At 37.0% G+C, this 22,902-nt stretch overlaps 1 protein-coding gene across 7 annotated transcripts in view; it reads right to left on the reverse strand.

Moving 5' to 3' along the window:
* Positions 1–22,902, reverse strand: part of ACBD6 (acyl-CoA binding domain containing 6) — a 202,982-nt gene that overhangs the window by 100,358 nt on the left and 79,722 nt on the right. For all 7 annotated transcript variants that reach the window (XM_003130348.5, XM_013989658.2, XM_003357562.4 and 4 more), the window contains exon 5: positions 14,996–15,101. In XM_003130348.5, the coding sequence (XP_003130396.2) occupies positions 14,996–15,101 (106 nt within the window). The remainder of the gene's footprint in view (positions 1–14,995; positions 15,102–22,902) is intronic.

The following is a 22,902-nucleotide window of genomic DNA, read 5'->3' on the forward strand; positions in this document are numbered from 1 at the left end:
AATTATAGAGTTCCTGTAAACACACTCTAATTTAAGATTATTAGCTCAAGTTATAAATAACCAATAATTTGCAGAGATGCTATCTCCATAACCCCTACTGATGAAATCAGTAAATAAACACCTGTGGTTTCTTTCTCTTTCTGGACCAATACAATGGTCCAAATTAAATTATTAAATATTTTAGATACAGGATTCCATAGTTTCTCTTCCAGAAGGAAAAGAATGAATTAGCTACACATTAAAATTATATTTGCTTAAAGGTTTTATACAAACTTGTGAGATGTTTTACCTATTTTTAATTGTTTAATATTCTCTGAATGACATAATCTCTCACAAATTTTCAAGCAAAATTTATTTTTACTGTTACCACAAATGCTGACAGTTGTTTATTTGTTTGCTTCTACTTTTAAGAACTTCTGAAAAAATATACCAGGACTAAGTGGGGAAAGCCATTGTTAAAGGGAATCTTTGTTAGGCAACCAGAAGGCAAAAGCACTGTCTGGAGTGCTCTGGATAATTCTGGAATTCAAATACAGTAAAACACAGGAGGAGGAAAAGAGTTCTCATCTATTAACCAAGGGTGCAAATACCGTCCTACCTCAGACAGATGAATGACTCTAAAGTGCTTTGAAGGTGCAGGGTAGCAGTTAACCTATTAAGTGGTATTACTTTCATGCCTTGGAAAATACAGAGTGGGTCTTAATATTTTAAATGCTTCTTTCATATCCTTGTTCACTTGTCCTTATACCATGCAGAATTTTTTAAAAATTAGATTTTTGCTTGGATATCACAAATAAAAGAGATGGTATTATAAAACAAGTCTTGATGTTCTTCCGGTATTTTGAGAACAGATACACCATACATACGGTAGGTAAAAACATGGTAAATTGGTACGTTTAAGTTTCTAAGAGGTCTATCAAAGATGGGATATGGTATAATACTATCTAATTATAAATGAAATACAGTAAACACGTGGACTTCAATTTTTCTCTCTGGAAAAAAAAGGGTTTCAATTTACATAGAAGTGGAGATTGACATCAGCTACCAGGAACCTGTACTGTCTCTGTCTCTGCTCACCTATCCCTATGTAGGTTCTACCCTTTGCTGCTGCTGCTGTAGCAGCTGGCTCTAGTGAAAACTCCCCCAACTGCAACTACCAGAAAGTACACAATGCCTCCTACTTCCACCTCCCTCTGAATAGTGAAACGACAAATGTTCTTTCAAAAACTTAGCAGTACGACTGGGAGGCAGTTTATGATCTCAAGATGTGCCTAGCATGGACGCTAATACACATTTAAAATCAGTGAATACTGGATCCCTTTCACTGTTTAAGATCTAAGGTAAAGAGAAATTGTGTTGCTGGGCTATCAAGGAATTTAGGATTTTAAATATACTCCTTAAAAAAATTGCTTTATAAGTGTTTACTAAGCTGTAATGTTAGTAAAGTGTAAAGAAATAAGCAAGGGAGGAGTTCCCGTCGTGGCGCAGTGGTTGACTAATCTGATTGGGAATGGTGAGGTTGCAGGTTCGATCCCTGGCCTTGCTCAGTGGGTTAAGGATCCGGCATTGTCGTGAGCTGTGGTGTAGGTTGCAGACACGGCTCGGACCCCACGTTGCTGTGGCTCTGGTTCAGGCCAGTGGCTACAGCTCCAATTAGACCCCTGGCCTGGGAACCTCCATATGCCACGGGAGCGGCCCTAGAAAAGGCAAAAAGACAAAAAAAAAAAAAAAAAAGAAAGAAAGAAAAAAGAAATAAGCAAGAGAGAGATTACTTCACTTTGTATAAGTAATAAGGAGTTCAGTAATAATAATAAGGTGGCCAGGTGATCATCATAAGACAATGGATAAATACAATGAACATATTCATATTCCAGAATATTACTCAGCAATATAAAGGAAATACTGATTTATACAATGACATCAATGAACCTCAAACACATTACACTAAATGAAAGAAGGCTTACACAAAAAAAGAACATGTTATGATTCTTTCTAAAAGTTCTAGAACAAGCAAAACCAATCCATGGTAGAAAATTATCAGAACAGTGGTTACTTTTGTAGGATTAGGAGAAAGAACCAGCAGGGAAGGAGGATGAGGGATTTTTGGGGGTGGCATATCTTGATAGTTGTTTCCGTTACACAGGTTTATGCATTTGTCACAATTAATTGAATGTACACATAAGACTTGTGCATTTCACTGCACATAAATGTTACCCTAAAAGAAAAACCAAACACTGAACTCTAGTTAATGATAAATATGCTGATACGCTCAGAAGAAAATGCATTACTTATAAAATACTCTGAAATGCAACAAAAAATAAGACAGACTGATGGATAGGTAGAGAGATGGATAGATACTGATAAAGCAAGCACAGTAGAGTATCAGTGGTAGAATCTAGATGTTCACTGTAAAATTCTTGCCGCTTTTCTGTATGTTTAAAATTTTTCTTCATAAAGTGTTGGAAAGAAATCAAACAAAAACGTGCACACCCACATTCATTGCAGGACTATTTATAACTGCCAAAATATGAAAGGAACCCAACTGTCTACAGATGGACATTTAGATAAACAAAATGCACTATACACATGCAAATATCACTCAGTTTTAAAAAAAGAAATTTTGACACATTTTTAACATGGACGAACCTTGAAAACACTGTGCTAAGTGAAGTCACAAGAGAGCAATACTGTATGATTCCACTTATATGAAGTATCTAAAGTAGTCAGATTCATGGAGACAGAAAGTGGAACGGTGGGCTGGGGGAAGGAATGGGGAGTCAGTGTTTAATGGGTACGGAGTTTCAGTTGGGGAAGATGAAAAAGCTGGGGAACTGAGAGGTGGTAACGGCTGAACAATGTCAAAGAACTTAATGCCACAGAACCGTACACTTTAAAATGGTTAAATCTAAATGGTTTTATGTGCATTTCACTACAATAAAAAACAAAAACATATGTTGCCAAAGCTCATAAGATTCAAAGCACTTTCACTATTCTCTGATTTTGTACTTAAGGAGTTTCTGATGTAAAGTATTACCATAGGCTTGATTTTTAAATGGTGCTGCCTCTATTAACACAAATAAGCATAATTTGACAGCTGAGAATGCATTTCTCACTTAGTAGTGTAAATGAACAAAGCTCCTTCAAATTAACATTTTAATCAATTTCACAATCAAAATAACTTGGAATAATATAAGAGAAAGTTATTTAAGAGGATGCATTTTTTCCTTCCTTCCTTAAATAAAAGCATAAATTTAGCCTTAGTATACTGACTTTGCCTCTTAAAACTTTTGCTTGTTAGGTTAATAGTGTCACTTTTGCCAGATTTTGCAGCAGTTTCTCAAGCCAAAAGCATGTAAATCGTATTCTGGCATGAGCTACAGATTTAAAACAAAGTAAGAACAGAAAGGAATGGAGTCAAGGGAAAGGTGACTTTCTTCAAAGCATTTGAAAGAATCAGTAAACATGGAAAACGGTATAAAATTATACTTTCAAAAAGATAGAAAGGAAAGAACTAAAGAAACAACTAAAACAAAGAGGAATTTTAGAGATAAGAATCTATGGAAAACCAGTGAATTATGTGGATGCTTTTGGATGCTTGATGGTAGATAGCTGTATTGGAATAATATCAAATATTATTATATTGCTACATCTGTTCTAAAATAAATTAAAATTAATGTGCAAGTTTGAAATACTATTCAAGTATCACTAATAAGCATGAATTTAAGGTCTACTGTATATGGCACTGATCTGAGAAATAATATGTATGGTAAGAATTGTACAGACATAATATACGCCTGATGATTATTGAGAAATATTCTGCTCATATCTTGCGTTCTTTACAAATTATCTGAATCATCCTTTCCCCTTAAAAGATATTTTCTTGGAAGAACTGTAACATGTGGCATATGTGAAAGATTATATTAATATGGCTCAAAAATAAAAACTGAAGCACCATTTAAAAAAAATTTATAGGTGCTCATTTCTTCACATTACCTACAGCTCAATTTCCAAATATTTCTGCAAATGATTAATATAATAAAAGCTCTAATTTAAAGTAAAAAAATAAGCACATAGAACACAATTATGCTATAAAATTGGAACTTGAAACATCTGATACATAGATAGCTTCCTGAATAGTAAGTATAAGTACAAAATTTTTTTCTATTATGTGAAATATAGACAATGTCCTAATTACTCTATCAGTAGGAAATTCCATGTAATTTTCTCAAATTAGAAATAAATGCCTTACTATTTTAGTAGCAATTATAACTTAAATAAATAAAAGATACATACCAGGAACTATACTTATACATAATAAATAACTTAATTATAAAATATAAATATTTTATTTAAGAGGCATTTATATACATGTTCATGTGCTATGAGTTATAGATTCAAACCTAAGGATTTTAGGCAATATAATAATTGTGTTCATTTCAACATGAGGAAGTGCAAATGTGCCTTATCATATTATGACTATAATTACAGAGAATTTTAAGTTCTCACAGAGACTTTTAAGTGCAATAAATGTAATTTTTAGTAATTTCAGGGAGAGAATGAAATTGGGTTGAACCTGCTGGATGAACATTTTAAATAAAGTCATATACTGTCGTAAAGAATTTTAGGCAATCAGTAGTGAAATAGCTCAAGTTCAAATATTAGATAGACAAGCACTTAGAAGAATTGACTATCCTTTCAAAACCATAATTGTTACCCAATTTATTATAGTAGGGAAATGACTTTTTTTGTTTTCCTGAAAAAGGAGTGAAAAGTATTTAGCTGTATTTAGCTAGCAACTTAACTTTGAGATTACATACTTTTAATCCATTATCAAAACTTACTAAGTTGTTTTATTTGCTAGAGCTTTAAATGTCATGAAGCAGTGCCCTTTATGTTATTTAGGATGTTAAGTTTGATTCTAATTTTAAGCTCCCATGTCCCTCATGTTCTTAAATTAATTCACAGAAATCCCTGATTAATAATAAAAAAGCCTGCCATCAGTATTCAAAGCCCAGCCTGAGTTGTCATGGCTGAGAGGGCAGAAATCTGCTTGGAGCAATGAGAGAACCCAACTGAATTCTGGGTCTCAGTCTATGAATGTGTAAGCACTTCATCTGCTCATGGAAACACAATGTTCTGGCAGGCTCGGGGTAAAGGTAGCTGCATGGGTAACAAACTGGAAGACCTGGGAAACGTACTATATCAAAGTAACTAAATGACAGAAGCAAGATATTTTACAAGTGTTTATTTTTACAAAAAATAGTGTAATTTATTGTAAGCTATTTGTGTCCTAAACATTTATTTTATCCCTGTTACTGCTGTCCAGTGATCTTGACAGAAGTCGCAAGTGGACTTGACTTTTAACACTAGTGTATAGAAGAAATTGTCGCAAATCAGAGCATAACGCTAGCAGGGCTGACTGGAAAGTGATTATCCTTCTTAGATCCAGTCGTGAAAAGAACACTGCCTCGGATCTGCATTTCCACTTAGCAGCTGTATGCATTTGAGCAAGCAATGTGCACATCTCTGAAACAGTTCCTATCTGCAAAATAAGGATAACATCCTCCTTACAGAGCTGTTGTGAAGACAGCATGGTAATTACTGAAAGGACCTTACTGAGTGAATATGGTAATAAGTAAAAGTACTCTGTAAACTCTGACCCACACTGTATAAAATAGTATTATTTGAAAGATGGAGAATACTAACGGGGATCATATAGTACATACACAATAATTTCCAGTGAAAACGTGACTTTGTAAAGTTAAGTGGGCTTCCAGTTGCAAGTTTCTTATTTCAGGAGCTAGGAAGTTGCCACTCCATCCTTACAACAACCGAAAATCTGAAGAGACCAAAAAAATCAATTGTTCTTCTTAGATCCATAAGAAGGGGGAGGATACAAGGCCAAACCACTGTCTCTGAGCCTAGAGAGAGAGATGTGTGAAGTCCATATCCCGAAGCAGAGCCTCATAAGTGCAAACTACCTGGAGAACCAGTGCCAGGTAGGAAATCCTGACAGTAATTGATGAGACTCAGTACAGACAACTCGGGGACGGGGCACACAACTGTGAGGTTTTCCTCTAGGAGCTTGACCAGGTCCCATAATTAAACCAGAGAAAAATCCCCTCATGCTTCTGGCAGGAGGAGGGGGAAATGAATCCTTCTGAAATAGGCCAGAGAACACTCTTCTTTTTACAAATGCCTGGCTTCAGGGGAAACCTGGTTTGTCAGCACCTAATCTGTCGGGGTATTACCAAAGCCTAACCAACCTGGAAGAAGGGAAATATCCACTTTCAGTCCACTCTAATTGTTCTGTCCCATCCTAAGGGGGAGGGAAAAACCTGAGATAACATTTGCGAGATTCCCAGCCCAGAGGCATCAGCTCACTAAAAGAATGACAGCCAATCATAGGACCACAGAACACTTTCTCTCTCACCATTACATTACTAAGGGCCTGTCTACAGAAGTTCCTTTTTATCTGGTATATCACATCCAGCTATTAGTAAAAATTACAAGGTAAACCAGAAGGCAAAACCTCCCACGATTTGAAGACACAGAGTAAATATCAGAATCAAACAGGGCAGGGATGTTGGAATTATCAGGTGGAGAATTTAAAACAATCAAAATTAATATGTTATGCACAAAAATAAACTCAAAATGGCTGAGAGACTTAAATATAAGACAGGACACCATCAAACTCCTAGAAGAGAACATAGGCAAAACACTCTCTGACATCAACATCATGAATATTTTCTCAGGTCAGTCTCCCAAAGCAATAGAAATAAGAGCAAAAATAAACCAGTGGGACCTAATCAAACTGAAAAGCTTTTGCACAGCAAAGAAAACCCAAAAGAAAACAAAAAGACAACTTACAGAATGGGAGAAAATAGTTTCAAATGATGCAATGGACAAGGGCTGAATCTCTACAATATATAAGCAACTTAAACAACCCAACAGCAAAAAAGCCAATCAACCAATGGAAAAATGGGCAAAAGACTTGAATAGACTGTTCTCCAAGGAAGATATACAGATGGCCAGCAAACACATGAAAAAATGCTCAACATCGCTGATTATAAGAGAAATGCAAATCAAAACTACCATGAGATACCACCTCACACCAGTCAGAATGGCCATCATTAATAAATCCACAAATAACAAGTGCTGGAGGGGCTGTGGAGAAACGGGAACCCTCCTGCACTGTTGGTGGGAATGTAAACTGGTACAGCCACTATGGAGAACAGTTTGGAGATACCTTAGAAATCTATACATAGAACTTCCATATGACCCCGCAATCCCACTCTTGGGCATCTATCTGGACAAAACTCTCCTTAAAAGAGACACGTGCACCCGCATGTTCATTGCAGCACTATTCACAATAGCCAGGACATGGAAACAACCCAAACATCCAACAACAGATGATTGGATTAGGAAGATGTGGTATGTATACACAATGGAATACTACTCAGCCATAAAAAAGAATGACATAATGCCATTTGCAGCAACATGGATGGAACTAGAGAATCTCAAACTGAGTGAAATGAGTCAGAAAGACAAAGACAAATACCATATGATATCACTTACAACTGAAATCTAATATCCAGCACAAATGAACATCTCCACAGAAAAGAAAATCATGGACTTGGAAAATAGACTTGTGGCTGCCCGATGGGAGAGGGAGGGAGTGGGAGGGATCGGGAGCTTGGGCTTATCAGACACAACTTAGAATAGATTTACAAGGAGATCCTGCTGAGTAGCACTGAGAACTATGTCTAGATACTCATGTTGCAACAGAACAAAGGGTGGGGGGGGAAATGTATACATGTAAGGATAACTTGATCCCCTGCTGTACAGTGGGAAAAAAAATTAATATGTTGAAGAGCTCTAATGGATAAAACAGGCAGCATGCAAGAACAAACGGACAATGTAAGCAGAGAGATGGAAATCCTAACAAAGAATGAAAAAGAAAGGCTAGAAAATACATAAAAAACTCCCACTGTAACAGAAATAAAGAATGCCTGTGATGGGCTTATTAGTATACTGGACATGTTGGAGGAAAGACTCTCTGAGCCAGAAGATATATCAATAGAGTCCTTGAAAACTGAAAAGCAAAGAGACAAACACTGTAGAAAACAAACAAACAAATAAACCAAACAAACAAAAAACCAGAATAGAGTATTTAAGGATTGTGGGACAGTTACAAAAGGTATAACATATGCATAATGGGGAAACCAGAAGGAGAAGAAACAAAGAAAGAAACAGAAGAAATTCCTGAAAACAATGACTGCATTTCCTCAAATGAGTACCAGACAATAAAGCACAGAACTAGGAAGCACAGAGAACATTAAGCAAGAAAAATGCCCCACTTTAAAATTATAAAAAATGAAAGAGAAAATTCCTGAAAGAAGCCGGAGGAAAAAAACACGTTCTTATAGAGAAATAAAGATAAAAATTATATCAGACTTCTCCTCAGAAACCATGCAAACAAGAAGACAGTGAAGCAAGATACTTAAGCTGTTGAAAAAAAAAAGCCCTACTAACCTTGATTTCTGAGAAATTATCTTTCAAAAGGAGAGATAAAGAGAAAAATAAATATTGAGGGAATTTACTGCCAGGAGACATGCCTTGCAAGAAATGTCAAAAGAAGTTCTTCAGAGAGAAGGAAAGTAATGTAGGTCAGAAACTGGACCTACATAAAGAAAGAAGGAGCATCAAAGATGGAATACTGAAATTACAATGAAACCTTTTATTTTTCTTATTCTTTTTATTGCATCACAGTCATCTCTTTTATTTTTTTTAATTTTATTGAAGCATAGAGTATTTTTCTTATTCTTAACTTATCTAAGTTTGTTCAAAATTTGCAACAGTGTATTTGATTATAGACACTAATTTATGTATGCATCGGTATATATACACACATAGAAAGTATGCATACATATATGCTTATGTGTGCTTATGTATAAGTGATATGAATAATAGCAATGATACAAGGGATAAGAGAGGGGAATTAGGATTATTTTGTTTTTATAAGATACTCACATTACCCATGAAATGGCATCAGGTTATTTGAAAATGGACTTAGATTAGTTATAAATGTACAGTGCAAACTAGGGCAACCACTATAAAAGGTTTAAAAGTAAAAGCGTAACTGATGTGCGAAGGAAGGAGAGAAAACAGAATCTTATTAAATGCTCAATTAAAAACACAAAACAAAATTCCCTGGTGGCTCAGCAGCAGGAGTCACTGAACTCAGCACTGCTGGAGTTCAGATTATTGCTATGGCACAGGTTCGAACCCTGGCCCAGTAAATTCTGAATGCTGTAGACATGCCCAGAAAAAAAACAAAACAAAACAAAAAAACCCACAAAAGACAGAAAAAGAGTGGAAGTCAAAAATAGGAACAAAGAATAAGGGAAACACAAAGAAAACAGTAACAAATATGGTAAATGTCAACCCAGCTATATCTGCAATCACTTGGAAGCGCAATGGCCTATATGTACCAATTAAAAGATAGATTGTTGGATTTCCCATTGTGGCTCAGCGGTAACAAATCCAACTGGCATTCATGAGAACGCACATTGATCCCTGGCCTCACTCAGTGGGTGAAGGATCTGGAGTTGCTGTGAGCTGTGGTGTAGATCGCAGACTTGGCCCAGATCCCATGTTGCCGTAGCTGTGGTGTAGGCTGGCAGCTACAGCTCCAATTCGACCCCTAGCCTGGGAACTTCCACATGCCACAGGCACAGCCCTGAAACAAACAAACAATTGTCAAAGTGGCTCAAAAGCACAATCCAATTATATGTTGTCTATAAGAAACCTACTTTAAATATAAAGAAACTATAAGTAAAGGACAAAGAAAAAAATACCACCCTAACGCCCTAAGAAAGCAGGTGTAGCTATATTAATTTCATTCATAGCCGACTTCAAAGCGAGGAAAGTTATGAAGGATAAAGAAGACATTATGTAATGATAAAGAGGTCAATTCTCCAAGAAGACATAACAATTCTTAATGTGGATATCCCTAACAACAGAGCACCCACGGACAGTAGGAATTCAAGATGGTACAGCCATTTTGGAAGAGATAGTTTGGTGGTTTCTTATAGAACTAAACATCCCTTTTCCATAAGATCGAGCAAGTGTACTCCTTGTTATTTACCCAAAGAAGCTGAAAACTTATGTCCACACAAAACCTGTACATGGATATTTATGGCAGCTTTATTCATAACTGCCAAAACTCAGAAGCAACAAAGAAGTCCTTCAGGAGGCGAATGGATAAATAAACTGTGGTACACATCCAGACAGTGGAATATTGTTCAATGTGAGGATTAAGCCATCAAAAGACACGAAGGAAACTTAAATGCATATTACTAAATGAAAGAAGCCAATATGCAAAGGCTCAATGTCTATATGATTTCAACTATATAACATTCTGGAACAGATAAAACTATGGATACAAGAAAAAGTTCAGTGGTTGCCACGGGAGCAGGGGGTATGAATACAAAGAGCACAGGGACTTTTAGGGCAGTTAAAATACTCTAAATGACATTATAACGATAAATATTTCATTATACATTTGTCCAAATACACAGAATGTACACCAAGAGTGAATCCTAAAATAAATCATGGACTTGGCATGATTATGATATATCAATGTAGGTTCATCCTTGAGTAAAAACAATGTACCACTCTGGTGAGGGATATTAATGATGGGGGGAGGCTACACATGTGTGGGAGCAGGGTCATAAGGGAAATCTCTGTACCTCCCTCTCAACTTTACTGTAAATCCTAAAACTGCTCTGCTCGTAAAAACAAACAAACAAACAAAAACCTACGAAGTTCCCATTGTGGCTAAGTGGGTTATGGACCTGACATTGTCTCTGTGAGGATGTGGGTTTGATCCCTGGCCTGGCTCAGCAGGTTAAAGATCTGGTGTTTCCACAAGCTGTGGCGTAGGTTGCAGAAGCAGCTTGGATCCCGTGTTGCTGTGGCAGTGGCACAGGCCGCAACTGCAGCTCCAATTAGACCTCTAGCCTGGGAACTTCCATATGCTGCAGACGCGGCCATTCAAAAAAAAAAAAAAAAAATTAGGTCTTTTAAAAAATGATTAAGTGGCTTCTTCATTTCTTCATTGTATCATCATCCTTCATCCATATTATTCACTAAGGATAATTAAGACAGCTACTAACATTTATTGGGTACTTGGTATATGTGTGTCAGACACTGTTTAGGTGCTTTATATATATATGTTAACTCATTTAAAATTCAAAACAATTCTGACACAGGCACTATTATTATTCCCATTTTACACATCAGGAAACTGAGACACAAAATAATATATGTCACGGGTGCGGCCCTAAAAAGCAAATAGTGATAATAATAATAATAATTATGACAATCTTAAGTCATGTCGCTGGGAAGTGAGAGTACTAGCACTTGAACCCAGGTAGTCCAGCTCATCACCATTACACTATATTGCTTCTGCTTATTCATTCATTCAATCAATCATTAATTCATAATTCATCAAATCTTTAGCTGAACATGTAGAATATACCAAGAGCTCTGACAGAAATATTTTTAACCAGGAAGATCTCAAAACATTTAGCTTTCTCAGGAAGCTACTGGTGGAAATGCTCCACCATACCAGGAAATAAATAAAAGAGAAAGCCATCAAAATAGAGAAATAAACATTTAAAGATGAACACCTGGGATCCAAAATGCAGAATAATCCAGGAGAAAGGAGAAGAGAATTCCTATGGCAGTGGTAAAGTGTAACTCCAGAATGACAGCTATGTGAGAAGCCTAGAGAGCAACCAGTCCAGACCAGAGATGAAGAAAGAGGGTTCCAGAAGAGATATTGCTAAAAAAATTTTTTTTAAATTAATGGGATTGATAACTTGATGTACTTGACTACACTGAGACGTCTACTGGGCAATTTGAGCAAAGAATTAACAATCGGACCACAGTAGATGAAGAAAAGATAAAAACAAAAAAAGACAAATACCATATGATATCACTTATAACTGGAATCTAATATCCAGCACAAATGAACATCTCCTCAGAAAAGAAAATCATGGACTTGGAGAAGAGACTTGTGGCTGCCTGATGGGAGGGGGAGGGAGTGGGAGGGATCGGGAGCTGGGGCTTATCAGACACAACTTAGAATAGATTTACAAGGAGATCCTGCTGAATAGCATTGAGAACTATGTCTAGATACTCATGTTGCAACAGAACAAAGGGTGGGGAAAAAATGTAATTGTAATGTATACATGTAAGGATAACCTGACCCCCTTGCTGTACAGTGGGAAAATAAAAAAATAAAAAAAATTAAAAAAAAAGAGGCCATTATTAACCTTAAGAAAAATAAGCTATTGGTGTTCCCGTCGTGGCGCAGTGGTTAAAGAATCCAACTAGGAACCATGAGGTTGTGGGTTCGATCCCTGGCCTTGCTCAGTGGGTCAAGGATCCGGCGTTGCTGTGAGCTGTGGTGTAGGTCGCAGATGCAGCTCAGATCCCGCGTTGCTGTGGCTGTGGCATAGGCCGGTAGCTACAGCTCGGATTAGACCCCTAGCCTGGGAACCTCCATATGCCTCAGGAGTGGCTCAAGTAAAGGCAAAAAAAGACAAAAAAAAAAAAAAAAAAAAAAAAAAAAAAAAAAAAGAAAAACAAGCTATTGCACCAATGATATGTCGAGACTATATTCTTCATAATTACATTATTATTTATTCACTTTCTACCCTGGCCTTGCTTCCTTGTAATCAGAGCAGACTTCCTACTACACTGACCTGGAGCTTGGCTTTGTGACTTGTTTTACACAAAGGAATGTGAGTAGATGTGACACACGCCAAATCCTAGGAAAGCTTTAAATGTATTTGCAGGGTTTGGTTCTGTCTGCCTTTACCATCTGCCCCACATAGGGCCTATTCTTTGAGATTGGATCAAAGAAGGAGAAGACATGAAATCAGGATGAACTGAGCTCAAACAAGGCTAGTAAAATCCAGCAGAGTCTCAACTGATTCTAACCCTTTTGAAATATGAGCAAGAAATAAATGTTGTTACCCACTGAAAAGTGTTTTTTTGCTACAGCAAAAGCTAATACACAGTCAATACACACTATTTATATGGTCATAACAATAATTACGTTATAATATTATAATTGAAAGTTACATTATTAATTATATTATAATATAAATATGTAATAATAATAAAAACATTGATACAATAGAGATTCAATCAGAAAGCTGAAACTAAAAGCTGTGACATGACTGTTAAGGAGATGAGGAAGGGGGAAGTTAAGTAAAACAGCTAAATCCTAATATAAAAGAGAAGAAAGTCAATAATGTTTAGAGTTGGAAAATCAAGAGATGCAAATGCAGTATTATTTTTATTTTTATTTTTTTTTTGTCTTTTTGCCTTTTCTAGGGCTGCTTCCTGCGGCATATGGAGGTTCCCAGGCTAAGGGTCGAATTGGAGCTGTAGCCACTGGCCTACGCCAGAGCCACAGCAACACGGGATCCGAGCCGCGTCTGCGACCTACACCACAGCTCACAGCAACGCTGGATCCTTAACCCACTGAGCAAGGCCAAGGATTGAACCCGCAACCTCATGGTTCCTAGTCGGATTCGTTAACCACTGAGCCATGACGGGAACTCCGCAAATGTGTTATTTAGAATTATGTAAGTAAACTGCAAAAGAAACAAGTAAAAGAAGTCAAAGTTTTTGCCTCAAGAGAGCTAGACTCAAATGTGAGAAGGATGCAGGAGAGGGAAGACTTTTTTGTTATAAAACATATAGTATTACTATTTGATTTGCTTTGAACTACCTACATGAATTCATTTTATAAAAATCTTAACTCTTGAGCACAAAAATATAAAATCACAATAAGATTAAGGGAAGCAATCATGCCTGATTAAAATACAATGCATTCTGATCCTAAAAGGCAAAAAAAAAAACAAAAAACAAAAAACAAAAAACCCCGAGTTAGAATCAGAAGACCTGGTGATACTGTTTTACAATCTGGCTTCCACTTTTCTCTTACATGGTTCTTGGCTCTGTTTCATTATTTATGGGAGAACATACAGTATCACTGGTCCCCCTTTACTGCAGAATTATAGTCTTACATTTTCAGTACCAGTTGTCACTGATAATATATTACAAGAAAGATTTTCCTAAAAATAAGATAACATTAGGAGCCAACCTGTGTAGAGCGCTCTCAGTTAATAGGTTAGTTATTATCTTCTACTAATATGTTATTAACATAACTAATACATTAATGTAACATATAAGTAACATAATTAATACATTAGCTATTATTACTATTATTTATCTACTCCAGACATTAGCAATGATCACTGTATGTCCTCGTCCTAACAATGGCTACCTTGTGGTCATTTCAGTCATCCTCACTGCACTATTCAAGAATGGGAAAAATGATTAGTAAATTTTACACCTTTTTTTAACAACTATAATTCAGGGACAGTTTAAGCGCAATGTGAACAGTTTTATTCACAAAATAAATAATGTAAGAAGTAATATATTTTACAAAATAATTTAGTATAGGGTCCCATTAAATAGGGGGCCTGCACTTAATGACTGGATTTACCAAAATTTTGTCATAGTTTTCTAGAAATACAGTTACCGCATAAAGGACAATATATCTGTTCGAGGTGTACTGTCAGAGAGCACTAAAGCTACTTATAAATATTTTTATACTTCCAATAGATTTCACATATTATGTTAATAATTTCTCCCTTTAACATGAACAAATATAAGTTATTTTCTTGCTGCAAGTTTCAACTAGCAACTTCTACAATGGACAGAAGTATGACCAATATAGACCCAGAAAGTATCTTAACTGGGTGACACCATCTCATTTAGACAGTCTAATATACTTTTAACCATACTACAGTTTGCGTTGCAGTTCACAGGCCTGCCATGTAGAAAAAAAGCACTGGGCAGAACAACAAAGTGTAAGAAAATAATTAACAGGGCATGTTTTTCATACCTCTTCATCTTTCATATTCACATCCACATTTTTCGATTTGATGACTTTGGTTATATGGTCAATGTTGTTTTCCCTGCAGTAATCAAATATGTTTTTGTCTTCTTCCCTAATTAGAGTAAAAAACAAAGTGTTTGTCTTACTAGGTAATACATAAAAATCACATATTTTTAATAAAATCTGTTTGCTGCAGACAAACATTAGTGGAATCTGTTCTTAGAAAGAATTTCACATGAACAATAATGGATCTTCAGTAAGACATGATACATCCAATCTCTGAAAAGACTAAAGATCTTAGCAGCTATAATTACAGAGAAAAGCTTCATTTGCAGTAATAAGTTACACTAGAACACGAATATAAATCTTGAGTAGATTTTCTCAGTGCTCTTTTTCTCCACAGTTGTTTTTTTGCTTTTTAGGGCCACACCCATGGCATATGGAGGTTCCCAGGCTAGGGGTTGAATTAGAGCTACAGCTGCCAGCCTATGCCACAACCACAGCAACATCAGATCCGAGCTGCGTCTGCAACCTACACCGCAGCTCACGGCAATGCCGGATCCTTAACCCACTGAGCAAGGCCAGGGATCGAACCCACAACCTCACGGTTCCTAGTCGGATTCGTTTCCGCTGCACCATGACAGGATCTCCTCTCCCCAGTTTTTTACACACTGATAGACACATATGTTCCCTGACTCAGAATTTTCAACTGTAGCACTGCAGTGAGGTTATTTACTATTGCCTGAACAGAGGTAGCAAAAGATCAGAAGACAGCTTGCCACCTCTCTAACAGAATAACAAAATAAGCTGATTGCTATCCAAATTTAAAAAAAAGAAAAATATATACATTCACACACACCCCAAAGTAATTTTCTTAAGGAAAAGATAATGAGAGCATCACAAAATTCAGAAATCCTTCATGAGATAATAAAAACAGACCGGGAACAAAAACTAGGAGGCATACTATGTACCCCACACCTACTCTAAGTATATCAATGTATTAATTCACTTACTCTTATTCCAACAGATTCACTTCACAGATTAAAGAAATAGGTAAGGAGAGGTTAGATGACCTTTCAAATGGCATCACATTTATTCAAGGTAGAACAAGAGCTAGAACTCACTCAGATCAAGTGATTTTTGTATATAGTCCATTTTTCTATCATATCAAACTACATCTCAACTAGGAAGCTGTAACCTATTCCAGAATCTAAAGGAAAAGATGAGGTCGATGAATTCTTTAAAATAGGTTTCAGAATTATCTGTGCAAATGTATAATGCATTTTTCTCAGTGCGTTGGGGAGGAAGATTGAGAGGAAGCATCAATGAGGTTCTCAAGGGGGAGTTCCCGTCGTGGCTCAGTAGTTAACGAATCCGACTAGGAACCATGAGGTTGAGGGTTCGATCCGTGGCCTTGCTCAGTGGGTTAAGGATCTGGCGTTGCCGTAAACTGTAGTGTAGACTGCAGACCTGGCTCAGATCCCGCGTTGCTGTGGCTCTGGCGTAGGCCGGTGGCTACAGCTCCAATTAGACCCCTCGCCTGGGAACCTCCATATGCCACAGGAGTAGCTCTAGAAAAGGCAAAAAGACAAAAAAGACAAAAAAAAAAAAAAATGAGGTTCTCATTAGGATCAGTTTTTAAAATTTGCAATATTAACAATGAAAATGTTCTACATGTAGACACATTTTTCTAAACAAGCATAAAATAATGCAATTTGAGTTCCAAAAATTATAACCAGTATGTTTTATAACCTGTAAGGCCATAGCTTCCACTCATTAGAAATGAAAGCATTTGGCCATAGGAGTCCTTCTAACTTAAAAGCCAATACTTTATATCCTATAAAAAGTTATTTTCTGGAATTCCTGTCGTGGCTCAGTGGTTAACAAATCTGAGTAGGTACCATGAGGTTGCGGGTTCGATCCCTGGCCTTGCTCAGTGGGCTAAGGATCCGGCGTTGCCATGAGCTGTGGAGTAGGTTGCAGATGCGGCTCAGATCCCGTGTTGCTGTGGCTGTGGTGTAGGCCAGTGGCTACAGCTCTGATGGGACCCTTAGCCTGGGAACTTCCATATGCCCTGGGAGCAGCCCAAGAAATGGTAAAAAAAAAAAAAAAAAAAGTTATTTCTTGTCAGAGGTAAATAACTTAAAACACACTACTCTGGCATTAACCATCTAAGCTTTCCTTATGCATCTGATGTATTTAATTGAGCACCCACTACATGCAAGACACTGGACAAGATTCTGTTGATAACAGATAACAGGGATAAGCAAGAAACTTTGCATTCAATACATGTACAGTAAGGCTGAGATGATAAAAATTTATATACCATTAACATAAGGTAGAATTGGATCTTTGAAAAGGCCCATCAGAATACAGAGAAGAAACAGCCTGCTTCAAGCTGGAGAAAATGAGGTAGGTTTCCAGGAAAAAGTTAAAAAAAAAGTCTTAAAAAAATACATGGTCTCTTAAAAATGTTTATTTGCAACGGAGAAAATGCTTTTCCAAATCACTTACTCCGAAAGAAAACAGAGAAGTCTGAGGCCAAAACCCCAGAAAGGAGAAGTCTGATTTTGGCTGCATGTAATACTATTTTAGCTATACTTAAATATCATTTTTAAAAACCCCACTTTCTATGAAAAAGTGCATTTAGCATTTAGACTTGGGAATAAGAGGGACCTATTTTCCTTCAATACAGCAACTTTGATTGTGAGAGGAAGTACTGTGTCATTTTAAGTCATAGTAAAAAATACACTACTCACCGACTGTTGTGAATTTGAAAATAAGGGGGAGTTGATGGTGGGGCACAGAGAGCAAAGTATGGAAGCACCTTGCGATGTAGGTTACCCACACCCAGAAATATTTAAGGGTTATTCAAAGATGAGAGGACCTTCCTTAATCCCAAATGTGCCTGTACATCCATGCCATAAGCAGTAAAAGAGTAAATGTAGTAAAAACATTTAAAATGCTATATCGCATACTATATTTTCAGTATGTTTCTTATATGTATCATTTACATCAATTATTTTGCTTTGGTATGCACATTTTTTGGAGGTTGGGGCATTTAAAAAAATATTTTTGTGCCATGTTCCTTGCCTTTTTAAGGCCACACCTGTGGCTTATGGAAGTTCCCACACTGTAGCTGCTGGCCTACACCACAGCCACAGCCACAGCCACACCAGCTCCAAGCTGTGTCTGCGACCTACACCACAGCTCACAGCAACACCAGATCCTTACCCTACTCAGCTGGGCCAGGGATCGAACTCCCATCCTCATGGATACTATTTGGTTTCATTGCCCCTGAGCCACAATGGGAACTCCAGGGACATTTTTTCACCCGAATACCTTCTTACCAACTGTAGTTTATCATCGCTAAGTATGCTAGGCACATACAGTTACTTCTAAAATACTTCAGAGGGTGGAAGACACACTGTAAATTAATATCAAGTGGAAAACTAATAAAAATCATCATAAATGTGCTGCAAAGCTGAGTGACTAACTCACATTCAGCAGAGGGAGGAAGAAAGATAACTGGGTAAAAAAAAAGTAGGAGTTACCACTGTGGCACAACAACATCAGTGACATCTTGGGAGTGTTGGGACACAGGTTCAATCCCCGGCCTGGCACAGTGGGTTCAGGATCTGGCATTGCCAGAGAGCTGTGACTAAGGTCACAGCTGCAGCTCGGCTCTGATCCCTGGCCTGTGAACTCCATATGCTGCAGGGAGGCCAAAAAGAAATCAAAAATAAATAATGAAGAAGAAGAAGAGCCTAGAAGGGTACTAAAAAAAAAAAATGAAGTTGATACTCTTGGGCTTAGTTGTTAAATATAATTATCTACCCCACTTCAAGTTTGTAATCTTACTTTCCAGCAACCAAGCTGTCTTTATACAATGTCACCACCTAGCGGCCAAAATTGGGAAACATTCGGAGCAACACCTTTGTCTATCTCCTGTCTTGCCAAGATCACGCACAATATTCAAATCAAAAATTTTCCCTCTACATTTTCCAGTTAATACAGTCTTCCACAGATAATTTTTTCTCTAATAATCCACAATTCAATGAAATGTGTGCAAACAAAATCAACTATTACCAAATAAAGTAGAACCTTAATAAATGTTATTGCCCTCCTACATCTTCTCACTTTAGATTGCCTTCTCTCATGATTTTTTACCCAGTTATTTTTCTCCCTCCCTCTGCTGAATGTGAGTGATAAAATTATTTCCATTTTCTATAGGTGAGTATGAATTATTTTCAGGATGTCACACTCAAGAATATCCTACATTATCCCTAGCACAAGAGACTCCAAATTTTCAAAAATTGACAGAAAATAAATACATATGAATCAAAAAAAAAAAAAAAACCCACTGGATTTCTCCAAAATTCTTTTGAAATAAAAGGGCAAACACTTGTGGAAGAGAGGGGATGGTGTTTAAGTACGACTGTCTTTCACCAATCAGAGGAAAAAGAGATTCTTGTCTGCTCCTAAAAATGCTATCTGCACCACCTTCTACCAAGATTGCATTCTTCTATCAAAAAAATACTGCAGATAGTTAGGTTTCATGGCAAGCCATCTAAATTCCATTTAATTACTTTCATCCACCTCACAGAATTAAAAACATTTATGGGACTATCTCAGAAATCCAACTACTTGATAAGACACATTCAGTAAATACTTCAACTCATACATTATCTAGCAACTGGCAATCAGATATAAAAACAGTATTCCAATAAATAGACAAGGAAAAATTATTTAGTGAATGAATGAAACACAAAGGAGAGTAAGTTAATACCAACAGAAATATAAACAAATGCCACTAGTTCTTCAGATCAAAGAATGTATACCTGTGGGTTCCCTTCCTTTAAAGGAATATGCAGGTATGGAAAGTTTTAAGAGAATCCATACCAGCCTAATTTCTAAATAAACACATTCTTTCCTAAACTCATCTACCTGAAAAGCTTTTTGTGTAGGTAAATATTTCATCACCACTGCCCTTTTCGACACTTCCCCTGCTCACCTATTCCCCTAGTTCATAAAAGAAAAGCATACACCTCTCTTCCTCCAAAGGTGCTCTTCTAGGAAGTATAACCAAAAGACTAAGATTTAGCAAATGACTATTAATTAAACCTGTCACTCTTTGCTTCAAAGTACTGTTTAACTAACATACAGCTGACCCTTGAACAACACGGGGGTTGGGGTGCCAACCCCCTACACTGTCGAATATCTGCCTATAACCTGAAGTCAGCCCACTGCATCTGAGGTTCCACATCCAAAGATGCTACCAACTGCAGACTGTGTCATGCTGTAGCACATATGTCATGAAAAAAATCCACAAACAAGTGAACCTGCACAGTTTCAACACACATTGTTCCAGGGTCTACTGTGCCAGGAAAGTTTTGGAAAAAAATTAATCCCAGGTGGTACTTCCTCAAAATATAAAATTTCCCATGGTACCAAATAAAGGGACACTTTTGGTGAAAAATTGGTGTTAGGAAGCCTCCTAAGGTTAGAGGATGGAAGAGGTGAAATAAACAAAACAAAAAAGACTTGGTACTGAACTCTGTCTCATTCTAATTAAAAAAAATTCATCTGTTAAATAAATTATTTTTAAAAGCCTCATCCATCTCAGTAAGAAACATTCCCAATAAAATTTTACTTATGTTTAATAATTATTTAACAAAATATACAATGAACATTGACCAACTGTATAGAAATAATAGTTACAGTAATTCAAATGAGAAAAATTTAATGCTTAAAGCTTCTATATCGTAGAAAATTAACATTTGAACAATTCCAACTTATATATATATATATGTTTCTGTTGCAGAGAACTGATAGTGTGCTAAGACTACACCAAAATATATTGCTTTAAAATAAAACTGGGTGAGAAAAGTAGAATAAAAGAAGAAAAAGAAATGATGTCTAATTTCTAACTACTAACAACCTTACTCACATATTTTTAAATCAAGATCAGAATTTTATTTAATTAAACTTTCTATTTCAAGACAACTGAAGAGTCACATACAGTTTTGTAAGAAATAATACAGACATCTGGTACTATTTTCCCTGTTTCCCACAACAGTAACATGTTCATATATTTTTAAAAATGGATTATCATTATAACATTCAGACTCCATTGGATACACCTAAGAGAGCAGTCTATTTTAAAATTCCATTATTTATAAAATGACAGAAATTACATCCTTCGCAATTATTTAAACTGTTAAATAAAAATTTTAGATGCTATCTTAAAAATGTAAAAGGGAACATAATCTTCCAAATCTCTCGTAGGAACTATATCGGCAAAGGTTTTTAAAATATCACTGCTCTAATCCAATATTCTATAAAGTAGAGGCCCTAAGCCAGGAATGGACCACTCAACCAAGGGTGATCAAAGAAGGCTTATAGAAGAACAGACATAACAACCTCTCCTTAAAGGATAAACTGACCATCCAGCTCAGTTACTGAAGCATTCTGAAGCACAGAAAGACAAGGAAAAGCATCTACAAAATAAGTGAGGTATTCAGAGGAACTGCAAGCTACTAGTTATGGCAGGATGTTGGGAGATCAGGTTAAAGAGATAAGCTGGATAACAGATCACAAAGAACCTCTTTGGACACTGCATATAATGTAAATAACACATTTTAAGTAAAAAAGAGTCATCTAACTGCCAAAATTTGGAGTAGGTGGGGGGGGGGAGTGAAATTACCCTCTTAAAGCTCAACAAACTAAATAAGGGCTACTAATGAGAGGAGAAGAGAATGTTTCCTGGTTAAACTTGATTCAGACACTAACCTTACTTAAAAACATCCAAAAAACCCCAAAAATAAAACAATGAGACAACTATCATCAGTAGGAGGTTAAGGTTAGCAATAACCACAGTGGGGAAGAAAAAGTCAGTGCAGCCAATTTTGAACACTGCCCAAAAGAAACAGCTCATTGACGGCAAAAAGGCATTCTGAAGTATTTCTCTGCTGGGAGACAGGTTGTGCAAGGGGCATGATTAGGACTTCGGCTAAGGCAAATCTAAAAACGGTTCCCAGAGTTCCCACTGTGGTGCAGTGGGTTAAGAATCTGACCGTAGCAACTCCAGTCACTCCAGTTTGTGGGTTCGAACCTCAGACGTGTGGAGGCATGGGGCTGTGGGTTAAAGGATCTGGTGTTGCCACAGCTGTGGTGTAGGTTGCAGCTGCGGCTCAGATTCACTCCCTGGCCCAGGAACTTGCATATGCTGTGGGTGTGGCCATTAAAAAAATAATAATAAAATCTCTTCCCCTTCTCTTGCTCTAACATTTACAAATGGTCACCTATTAATTTTTCTTTCTAGGTTCCTCAATACTCAAACTGAGGGTACACAGCATTTGAATTGCTATAAAGATATACGCTGAAGGAGTTCCCGTCATGGCACAGGGGTTAAAGAATCCGACTAGGAAACATGAGGTTGCAGGTTCGATCCCTGGCCTCACTTAGTGGGTTAAGGATCTGGTGTTGCCATGAGCTGTGGTGTAGGTCACAGATGTGGCTCGGATCCTGCGTTGCTGTGACTTTGGTGTAGGCCGGCAGCTACAGCTCCGATTAGACCCCTAGCCTAGGAACCTCCATATGCCACAGGAGCAGCCCTCGAAAAGGCAAAAAGACAAAAAAGAAAGAAAGAAAGAAAAAAAAAAGATACGCACTGGTAAGTAAATAAGCCATTTCGTTTACACCTCAGTTTCAGATAAATTTTATTACTGTTAATTTGTCTCTGAGGGTCTGGTCATCTCTGTGTCATTTATGTAGATCTCTGAGATTGAAGACTGGACCCTGACCTATGGCCAATTCACCAAAAAGCCACCCTGTGAAGCTCCTTAGCCAGTTTTTCCAAGATGAACGCCTGCACATGTCTCACAAAATTGAGCAGTTCTGCTAGTGAATAC

Source organism: Sus scrofa, chromosome 9, assembly GCF_000003025.6.
Source record: "Sus scrofa isolate TJ Tabasco breed Duroc chromosome 9, Sscrofa11.1, whole genome shotgun sequence".
NCBI lineage: Eukaryota > Metazoa > Chordata > Mammalia > Artiodactyla > Suidae > Sus > Sus scrofa.